General features: G+C 44.9%; 1 protein-coding gene across 1 annotated transcript in view; it reads right to left on the minus strand.

Moving 5' to 3' along the window:
• The window catches only part of LOC129098192 (RNA binding protein fox-1 homolog 2-like), a 44054-nt gene extending 32709 nt beyond the window's left edge, over positions 1-11345 (minus strand). The window contains 2 exon segments of the mRNA XM_054607177.1: positions 1764-1814; positions 10896-11345. Of these exon segments, the coding sequence (XP_054463152.1) occupies positions 1764-1814; positions 10896-11144 (300 nt within the window). The 5' untranslated portion in view covers positions 11145-11345.
• Positions 11346-11628: the final 283 nt, after the last annotated feature.

Raw genomic sequence — 11628 nt, forward strand, 5'->3', positions numbered from 1 at the left:
ATACTTGACACAAGGGAGGGGGAAATTAAATCTACATAAAAATGTTAAAAATTTTAACCTAAAAGCCAAATTCTTACAGGGTCGTCCTTTTTGCGTTTACCCTCTCACACACTCAGAGAGCTGTATTCCCAAGAAAGGAGATACCAAGGATTGGTGAGTCAAGAAAGAGGGGGGGTAAAAAAAGATTACATGAGAAGGGATGAGGCCTGTGAGAATCTCCCATGTTGTGATTTGGGGAGGGAGGCCGGGGCAAACAGGGATGCGGACCAACACTCCCCTCCTGTGGCACTGCCAGAGAGCTGCACATCCCCAACACCAGCTAGAGACGCACAAACACATGCACGCACGCAGACAGAGACAAAGGCGCACGCAAGCTCTCAAATGCAGAGGCCTTTTCTCACAAACACGCTCAGATGGGCTTCGACACGCACGAGCACTGAGCTGGTTTGAGCCGCTCAATGTGCTCTGCTGCTCGGAGGTAGATAAGGAAATAGTCAGCTACCCTGCCGCTACGCTGCACACACACGGCACTCATTACTGAGAGCAATATGCATGGAGAGCCACTTAGAATGAGACAGAGACAGCGAGGCCGAGAGAGAGGCGTATAAAGAGAGGACGTGTGAGAGGATAGAAACGGTAAAGTGAAACAGTGCTGCAAACAGAGTGCGCAGAGCTTAGTTTAAAGAAGTTGATAGCCTAATTTCTCTTTCTGAAGGGTCAAGCCTTTGATGGAGTAGCTCAGTTGCTTCCAGAGTTCCTTTCATCAATTTTTCTAACAGACATCATTTATATGCTACCGTAGGCTGAAAATTTTAAAGGGCAGAACTTCAGGTTTGTCTCGATAATGGCGTCGTTGTGTAACGGAGACGGATCTAAGACTAAGTGGCCACAACACTGCGTTCCTCTGGCCAAGAAAAGTTAAGAGTTGGTTTCCAAAAGTATTTACGTTAAACTGCATTAGGGCGTGTGTCAAATGCCATTTTTGTTTTGACATTCATAGCATCTATTGAGATTTTTGAACGAAGCTTCAAATGTCTGTCGGCAGATTTTATGCTGACATCACCCAAAGAAAAACAATAAAAATCCTTTAAGTAATTCAGCAGATGTAATGAGTAAGTCTTTTTTTGTTAAATACATTTTCTTCAATGAATATCATTCGTCAGTGCTTTCGCGTGCGGCAAGCGGGAGAGCAAAGCGTTTTTGACGGCAGTGTAAATGTTTTTGAAAGGCTAAACGCCAACAATATGGGTTGGAAGCAGGATATTTTGTTGGATAAAAACATGTACATTACAACTGCAAATTATTGGAGGTGTTTGGCTCCCTTGAGTCAGAAACAATCATATGCAGCCACCACTGGAAACTAATCCTTCAAATAGTACAATACTAATAAAAGTGTAACCTGATCTTTATCTTTATCTGCAGAAAAATACTTAACACAACGATTAGGCATGCAAAAAAGAATGGAAAAATATTTGGAATGTCCAAGGTTAAAACTATTCAATAGCCTTATACTGTTTACAAAACAATTTTGCTCAACATTTTGAAAGAGAACAGACTGGAACAAACCTTAAACAGTTTCAGTCTCATTCATTCAGTCTCAATTTTCTTACAATTTTCTACATCAAATGATGAGCATTTGATTAATGGTAATTTAAAGGTAGCTGGGTGGCTGAAAAATATCTGTAGTGACTCAAGGATTCTGTATTGCATCATTTTTTAATTCATTGTTACAAAGGTTTTGCAAGCCAACACTAATCTCTTACCTGACTGTGAGGTGGGTATCCATGGAAACCGGGGTTTAAAGGCTCATTGTTCTGCAAGAGACAACAGGAGGGAAGAGAGCGGTGTAAGTGGCTGGGCTTTTGACAAATGAGTGGATGCAGCATGACAGACCAAAACCAGTGAAAGGTACTCCGAGACAAAACATTTCCACCTAGTGTGTTTTCAAAGTAAGTAAAGGAAAAATGAGGCATTATTCTGACAACTTGTCTCTATAATCTAAAAGCTCAACTGACCACCAGGGTTTGGAAAGAAGCACAAGCCAAATGCTGGTAAAATATTCAAGTGACTAGATTTGCTTTACTGACCAGCCATAAAAACAATACGTTGATTGTCTGGTAGATTTTGTAATAAGTCAGTCACAATGGCTGAAAAGGGCAATATAGTTCATTTACAACACTACACCATTTTAAAAACTTTAATAAATCCCCAAATGTTATTACAGGGTTTTTGTTTTTCCAATATACAAGATTATGAATAACTGAAATGCTCAGTAACAGAAGTACAAACAAGCACAGAAGACACTGAAGAAAAAAGATGGAAGAGTGAACTAAGTGATCAGCAGTATGACTGATGAACCACTACGGCAGAGCTTTCATATCCATACACATACTAACCAATCAAAATCCACTAGCCGACCCTCCCCCTTGACCCTGCCCCAGAAACCAGTGTTGTGGTTAATTGCTCGGTAATTACTTTTAATTAGATTATTTCTGACTCTCCATCTCTTTTCTCTCCAACTATTATTTTCCCCCTCCGTTTAATTTTTGCCCCGGCGTGAGCAGCCATTGTTTGCGGCAGAATTAGGAGAGGAGGAGGCAAAAGAAAAGACGGGGGGGGGGGGGACTGGAACAATGGATTTAGTTAACCAAACGATGATATTTTGACAGCAGAGAGAGAGAGAGAGAGAGAGAGAGAGAGAGATATGATACCGGCACAATCTAGCCTGCTGGCATGCCTCACAGAGAAAACATGACCGCCGAGTGAGACTCATGCCTCTGCTCTCCTTGAGGGATGAGTCTCATGAGATGAGAAAGGGGGGGGGGAGAAATGTGTGGATGGGGTGGGGGATGGAGTTTGTAGTCCCAGAGAACGGCTGATGTTTTCATTACATTTAATCTTCAGGACTGCGAGGCAGACAATTTTTTTTTTAAAACCGTCCGTGTGCCGCCGCTCGGCCTGCATGCACTCGTCCATTCAGCAAACAGCTTGAGTGTGGTACCGCGTAGCGCCGCGGCAATGAGGAGGGCAGATTAAGCTCTTGAGTGTCAACAGAGTTAACCTCTTGGCCCTGACCTCTAGCTGCCTCCTAGCGGAAATCACGTCTTGATTGCATTCATCCAGCCAATCTGTGGGGCAAGTGTTTGAGACGGAGGTCCACGGTGACAGCGGAATGACACACACGCTTCTCTAAACACACAGCTATCAAAGCTGATCCCGAAGAGCTGGCTCATGCAGTGGAACTCTTTCAGAGACTAGGACTTGTGGATTTGTGTTGGCTAAATCCAAAAACAGATGTGGTGATGGTGTATGGATGCATGAGGGAGTGTCTAGACGGAGTGAGATGGAGGGAAGCTAAGCGGGAATGAGACGAGAGGTTTAGGGGCCTAGATATAAACAATAGGGAAGAATGAGAAAGACAGCAGTAAACTCTTGACTCCGTGTGTGTTTTTCTTCTAAACTCGAGATCCGTCCTTCTTTTCCCCGTCTGAAACAACCCTTTCTTTGTCTCCACTCTCCACTTCCTGTTTCATCTGGAACCAATTTCCCCCTCGTGCCTCGTCCCCAGGGGGAACACTCTCCTTGGTGCGCCCGCAATTACAGGGCAGTGGACAGGCTTTATACTCAGCAAAATATAGACTGTGTATAAAGCTACTGGTGCTCGCCACGGCACAGATGGAAAGGCGGTATAGGCCGGCTGTTCAGGTCGGCATTGCACAAGTCCACGAAGCCTTGGGCAACTTAAACAGGGACGAGAAAACTCTTCCTATTCTGAATGAGAAAAAGATGCATGTTGGGAGTTACCAACGGTGCATTTCAAATAGGACATTCTGGTTTCAGTGGCGCTCAACATTGTACTGGTCGGCCACCAAAGGAGCTATTTGATAATTCAGGTCTATTGCTTCAAAATACATAAAATTGCAGCAGGTTATTAAAATGTTGAGAATCAGTGTTTTTTATCCGTTTGCAGTCAAAGTGAGGGTGAAGGAGCCGCACTAACTACAAAAACAGTGAGGAAAAACACTGGAATGACAGTGAAATCTAAACCAAAGTATACCCAAACCCTCAAATTATAGAGTCACTGTTGGTTCTGCAGTGGAAAGGGTTGGAAAAGAAGAAAGAGGAGGAGGAGTTTACGTAGAAGAGCAGGAGGAGGGAGAGGAGGGTAGAGTTTAGCAACATCTGGAATCAATCTATCTGCAAGTGAAAAGGGGGGAGCAGGATGGATGGGGGGGGGGGGGGGGGGACAGAGAAGAAAGAGAGAAGAAAAGAAAGAACAGAAAATAAGGGCAGAGACAGATGCACACAGGAGGTGGAGGAATGCTGGGAAAAAGACGGCCAAAGCCAAGAAAATGGGAGAGAGAGAAATATAAAGCAGTCAAACATTGGCGAAATGGAGACAATGAGTCATAAGTGAGGAATGCCATGTGATTTATATTTTCTTAAGGGGTGGGGGAGGGGAGTGAGTGTGTGTGTGTGTGTGTGTGTGTGTGTGTGTGTGTGTGTGGTGTGTGTGTGGGGGGGGGGGGGTCCTGAACTTGATACCTAGTTTTTTTTTTCACATGCACACACACACTCCCTTTTCTGCATGGCATTGCTCTGTAAGTATATTACATGCCGGGCTGAAAGCTGGGCTCTCCTACTGCACTTCTGCAAGTTTCCATTAAGTTAATTCCATATAGTTTGCGAGCGAGGAGGAGCCTTTGAAGGCGCCGGCTGGCTGACTGTGAGAGCTTCAGACTGCTCTGGCAGGGATCAGCAAAAGCACAGAAAACCAGTCACACACGCACAAACACACACTCTCTCTCTCTTTTCTCTCTGTCCCCCTCTCTGACTCCACGGAGGGCAAAAACTAAAGGGCGTCTCTCTTGTTTATTTTCACTCCCTCTCCGACTTGCTATTTTAGGAGAAGGGAAAGAAGTTGGGGAGTTGCTGGAGCAAACGGGCAGGAGCAGGGGAAAGAAAAAAGCGGAGCAGCGGATGGTGAGGGAAAGCAAAATGACATGAGGTCAACAGATGGAGAAAGAGGGGAGGGAGACAGAGGGAGGAGGGGAGCTGGGGTAATTAAAGGGGGGGGGGGGGGGGCGCTGCTGCAGGCGTTCAGTTGTCCCCGACAGAACAGCCTGAGGACGTGGACTGTGCCGAGGTTTGGCTTTATTACGGTCTCAATTATATCAGCAAATGTACGAAAAAAATCCCACCTGCCGCCACCAACAAATCATAACTCAAAAGAACCAAAATGATGTTTGACAAAAAACAGTACACACATTACTGCAGAAAACTGAGGCACCTAAACAGAAGGTGTGATGGAGATCTAAGAGCCAGAATCTGCTCAAATTACTTTTAACAGCCTCACTATGACATCACAGGATCTGATACACCAGTTAACAATCATTCATCAAAATGTTACAGGAGATTCTTGGCATATTATAGTGTATATATAGTATATCAACTGCAAAACTCTACCAAGTCAACAAATCACAACTGAGATGGAAACAAATGGAGATGAGAGGATCAAACAGCCACCAATAAAATGCAAAAAAACTGAAGTAGAAGCAATTTAGAGAACAGGCCAAAGGGGCGCGGGACAAAAAGCAATGAAAGTAATTTGTCAATTTGATACTCTCCGAAACGTTGCAAAGCCAAATGATGAGGTTGAAAATGAAGAATTCAATGGAGATTGGCGATACTTTGGGGACATAAAGACAGACAAAGACAACCGAGGGGGAAGGGAAGAAAGCCAAGATAAATTGCACTGTTTCCACTCAGACTGAAGGCTTATCTCTTAAGACAGAACCTTTATTTTTCAAAATGGAAAAGCTACAGCTAAACAGTTTCTTTTTTAGGTATAGTTTATGTACTTTGAAAGGAATATGAGTGTCAGAAACCTCCGATACTTTTTCCAATCTGACAGATAAACAACATGTGGCTGTGGGCATTTGCTGGTTGGATTTATTGATGACTGTCTCCTCTCCTCTGAGTGTGTGTCCTGCTACTGACAACAGATGACCTGGTACTGATGTGTGGGCCAACGGTAGGGCCGTCAAAATTGGTTAAGAAATAGTTGAATCATTCCTCGTTCAGTATGACGTTACATTTTAATTTTCAACAATTAAGAAAAGATAATATAAGATAATCCTTTATTAGTCCCGCAGTGGGGAAATTTGCAGGATTACAGCAGCAGAGTGGATAGCGCAAACAAACAATAAGAAACATAAGTAGAAAACAAGATAGAAAACAAGTACAATAAATAAGTAATCACACAGTAAAGTATAATAAATAGGTAAAAAAAAATGTGGTGATATTAGGTGTCTCCCATCATGCGGTGCATTTAATGCGTGCGAAGCAGACAGCCGCAGTAGTGCTGCTTTTTTTCTCACTATTGAATTCAAGTTTTATAAATATATATATATATTTTTTTAACAATACAGCTTCTTAGTACTTTGAATCACACATCCTTTGTGGAATAAAGATATTTTCCCGTGAGTCAGAATATGTGAGTAATGTCAATGCCAGTTATTAATCAATTACAAAAATGCGGGCAGTGTGTTTCATTTATTTATTTTCATTATTGAGGTTTTACGTCTTTAAAAAGTCCGAAAATGGCCCAGTTATTTGTGCCAATATGCGGCAGAATCTGCTTCATTGTTGTCAGATCTCATTATTTCAGTCAGTCTTGACAAAGCCAGTCGTGCACCACGGGGCGTGCATTACATTACAGTGAAACTGAGTTTTCATTTCACGCTCGAACAAATCGCCAGCAGTATACTTATTTGATAACGCGTCACATCCCTGCACTCAGCATCCACTGATCCTCCTAATGAAGTACTTGGTACACAGATTTGGAGTCAGTATTAGACACGGCTGATGGATGGCTGACCTTAAAGAGGACAAAATCATCACAAACACAACTCAATGGACCCAGGTAGGTCTCACAAACCGAGTTGTCATCATTCGTGACGCGGTGGCAGCTGTGACAACGCCGTGGCAGTGCATCACAGATGATAACAACCCCCCCCATGTAAGGGAAACACTGAATTGACATTTCACTCGGCGTGTGGGTGGAGATGGGAGCACATGTGACAGTTTGGGGGCAGCCGTGGGGAGGAGGGTGGAGGGTGGGGGAGTAGTGGTGACATGATGACCATAAAGGGAGAGTTCGCATGAAAGTGTCATGTTAAGGAGCTGAAACCAGTGTGCTTCACAAGAGTACAGAGAGAGAGAGAGAGAGAGAGAGAGAGAGAGAGTTCTGCTCTATTTTCTTCTCCTTTTTTTTATATGAATGGTGCCTTTTCCTCCTTTGTTTTCAATCTGAATATTCCTGTATGCTTTGGCAACACGCCGGCTGCACAACAACGCACCGTGAAAGAGAACTGAACACACGCAAACACATAAAAAAGAGGGAGCGCGCAAGAGAGAAAATATTAAATATTTTAGCTTATCGTTAACGGTTCAAAAGTCAAGGGGTGACTCCGCCACTGTGCGCTACGGCTCAAAGTTCAACAGTGCTCATTAATCAGCAGCGGAGAGCAGAACGTGAGACGAGGCAGGATCGCCGACGACCCCGTAGCAAATATTAACCTACGTCAGTACGGCCTCCGCTTCTCTGTGATAGTCTTTGCATGTTTCTTCTTCTCTGGGAGTTACTCAGGCGGCTGACTGCTGAAGGACTCTTGGACTTGTAGGCAACAGTTACACACAGGCTCTCTGGGTAAATAGAGGCTACTATTGGAGACTATATGGATGCAACCATCAGGCTTATCGGGGAAAATTATGAGTGAACGCAGCAATGGCTTTTTATCATGCTATTTTACAGTCAGTGATCAGGGAAACCTAGCAATGATTATCTTTTACTCTTTTGGAACGTCCAAGTCTATAAAATGTCAAAGATAACGACAAATTCCCATCAAGAAGACCAAACTGATGTCTGATGTTGTAAAGTTTGTCCCTCTGGTCAAATGAAAGTTAAGTGATTTACAATATATGAAACTGATAAATGATACTTGTAACATTTATAAAGCCGTATCCAGCCACGGTTTGATATGTTTACTGAATGGGTGATTTTAAAAATCCATTAATTGAAGAAAAAATGTCCCTGACTTATTTCATTTGACTTCAAAAAATAAAATACTGTATGAGCTTAAGATCAAAACGAGATATCCCAGAGAATGAGATTTTGAACACTTAATTTTGGGTCCAATTTACTTCTAGCTCCAAGGAGAAAAGTCAGGAAACATTTCACATAAATGCCTGTTTTCTAAGAGAAGTTTTCTGGAGTAGACTTTTTAGCAGCACTACATTTTCATTAGTGACCAATATGACAGACAAAATTTCTCAGTGGGCTCCTGGACCAACAACAAAAAGTTTACGCACGCAATGGTATGAAAACTGCTTGTGGCTTTGAGTATCCGAAAACCAGAACCTACTCCCAGTCTGGTAATCTCAGTGATCTGTCCGTTCATATCAAACCCCCCCTCGGCCCGTTAAAGCGATCAGTCTGGTTAATGCCCTCTCCTAAATGAGCTTTGATCTTGTTAGCGCGACACAAAGCCTCTTTACTGCCAACGATAGGACAAATCGGCTCTCCCAAACAGAGAGAGAGAGAGAGAGAGAGAGAGAGAGAGAGAGAGAGAGAGAGAGAGAAACTGTACTCCCACTGTATCTGAGTGGTCGGCAGCACTGCCTGAAGGGGAAGCATCGTAGTACATAGAGCGGGACAAAAATAAAAATAGACAGAGGAGGGACGAGAAATTACGTATACAAGGATAAAAAGTGGTAGATAGATTTGAGTGTTGGGAGGTGGACCGAGAAAGGGAGAGATAATCAACGATGCCGCCCCCGCCGCACCTCACTGGCACACTAAAAAAGCCTGTGAACCAGGAGTCAATTAGCAATCTGGAAATATGCTTGGGGGAGAAATCAGAGGGCAGCTAGAGGGGAGCAGGGGGTGTGAGGGGAGGTATGAGGCAGAGCGGGGGAAGGAGAGAGCAGGAGCAACAAAAGGAAGAGAGGGCTGCACTCTGGTTTATTATTACAGTCCTGATTTACAGTCAGCGATTCCACTACCTCCAGTCCTCGATGGGAGTACTATGGTAATGTTGGGTGGGTTCGGTTCTGGGAGCATCCTCATCCTGAGCACGTGCACACACAGTGAGAGACTGCCATGCTCCTACCATGACTGCATTAGCCCTCAATGTCAGTCTCTCTTTTTATTTACCCTTTGCATTAAGTGTTTTTCTACAATTCATCATTGAGGGCCTGTCCTCCTGCTTATCCCCCCCCACCACAACTGACGGTGTCCTTCCTGCCATCCATCACTTTCCCTCTCATCCTTTATCGTGAGTCCCTGATGGATGAAATCTAATGGCTTCCTTTCTGTCCGCTCCCTCCTGGCTTCCATCCTTCTTCCCTCAAATTTATCTCCTGTAGTACACCCACATATTGTGTCCAATCAAAAAACCCACTCTTTATCGCTCTTTGTCCTCCACCCCCTTGACCCCCCTTCTCTCTTCCTATGTGCATCCAGCGATCACTTTCCATCCCTCCATCCATCAACTCACCCCCTCTCCTGTCCCCTGTCCTATTTCCAGCCTGACCCCCCCAGTGCCCAGCGATCAATACAACCGATGGGCAGCAAGCATCCTCCCCATGCCACACCGCTCATTGTCACATCATCTTCGCCGGCGGTGGCTGTAACCTTCCCCCCACCACCATCATCAGCATCCATTCTCTTGTGCAGCTTGCCCAGCATCACGGCATTAAGCGGGACCTTTTTGTCATTGCACCAGGTCGACCGCACAGCCAATTAAAGTATTTGACCATTTCCCCTGGATTGAATTATCTGCACCCGCCTGCCCTTCCACTACTGTTCGTGCTGTTTTCCCTGGACTAAAACATCAGATGGAAATTGCCCTAGCGCTGTTGGATTATGGGGCTTGAAAAGCATGTGTGCGTAGGTGTAAGAATGACAGTGTAGTGAATGTATTTATGAGAGAGAGAGGGGGATAAATAGTAATAGATCCAGGGAGGGCAAGCGAGAGCGGTGCCCCCCCTCCTCGTGCCTCGGCACTTCCCTGGTTTTACTGTAACATGCACCGATCAGTCCGGCAGAGGCAGGAATGGCTGCTGATGCTGTCTCAGCAGACGAGTCATGTAAGCAGGGAAGACCCGAGTTAAGGAGGGCCCCCCTTGAGCCCCCTTGCTCCTCCAGCCACCACCAAAAGGCTGTTCTTTGTCTTTCACTGTGGTGACCCCTCCCCCAATCCCTGTCTGCCTCTCTCTTTTAACACCTAGCGACAATCAGGGGGGAATAAATGGCACATGCGGTGTGTATCAGGATTTGATGCCATGGCTCCCTGTAAACCATCATCATAACTCGGAGTCATTTCATCCACGTGAATCAAAAAAAAATAAAGAAATAGTGTGAGAAAGCACTGGTTTACTTTCCGTACGCCAGGCATGATGAATGGATCTGATCTTTGCTGTGCTGCTGCCTGTCATAGCAATGGAGCCTGTATCATATTACCTTTGTCTGGCTTGGTCATGCTCCCTCTCCGAGGAGCTCCTGGAGCATTTCAGCAAACCACATTTCACCATCATCACACCTCACAAAGAAAATGTAATTCACAAATCTGGCATCTGGTTTCAAGTAAAGAGATTTTGTATTTGCTGCAATGATACATGGTTACATTGTAGATGAGGGGAAAAAAAAAAAAAAAAAGGCCTGTCAAAACATTATCACCACTGATGCTGATGCTTGAGAACAAAAGCTTTCACTGAAGAAGAAGAAGAAGAAGAAGAAGAAGAAGAAGAAGAAGAAGAAGAAGAGGAGGATGATACTGTGATGGAAACTTAAGGATGCATATCCACTGGACGTGTTTGCTCTGCCTTCTTACCTGTCCAATGTCCCCAACAACACCCCCGGTCCCGTCTATCCTGGCTCTTTTGCACTCCGCCGCGGCTGCGTCCGTCAGGGCAGCGGCTGTCTGGGCGTCGGGCTCCGGGTCTCCTCGCTTCATCCCGCGGACAGCAGCCGGACCCCCGGCCGCGTTGGCGAGGGGTCCGGCTGCCGTATCAACGTCTCTGTCCATCACCCCCCGACTGACGGGCAGCAGTATGGATGCAACGTCGGTCGACATTAACATCAGACAGTCACCAGTCAAAAGTCTTGTTTTTACCTCTGCTTCGATGCTCACAATGGGGCTGTGTGTTAATAACAGCGAGTTCACACCAATAAAGGCAGCTGCTCCTGGTTATTGTCTCTTGTTGTTAGCTAGAACATTATCCCAACAGCATGAAGCCTTTTAAAATCAGCTTGTTGTTCTTCCCCCCCAAAAAAAAAAAAAAAAAAAGTAAAAACGCCACCAATGACCTATTTAAGTAAAAGATCAAAGAGCCCGTCTAGCTAATTAGCCAGCTAACGCGATGCTAACCTGCTAGCATTACATTCCGCTAGCTCGCTGTGTGAATGTGACTCTGGGAGCCAATAATAGAAATGTTGGGAATTATCTTCGCTTAACACGACTCCTTATGTGGTCACAGACAGTCCTCTGGTCGGTGAACCCTCCGTCGTTCCTACCAGCCTCTCCTCTCGGTTCTCCGTGGATGTGGATGTCTTGGCGTCCGGAC

Source organism: Anoplopoma fimbria, chromosome 11 (genome assembly GCF_027596085.1).
Source record: "Anoplopoma fimbria isolate UVic2021 breed Golden Eagle Sablefish chromosome 11, Afim_UVic_2022, whole genome shotgun sequence".
In the NCBI taxonomy this organism is placed as follows: Eukaryota; Metazoa; Chordata; class Actinopteri; order Perciformes; family Anoplopomatidae; genus Anoplopoma; species Anoplopoma fimbria.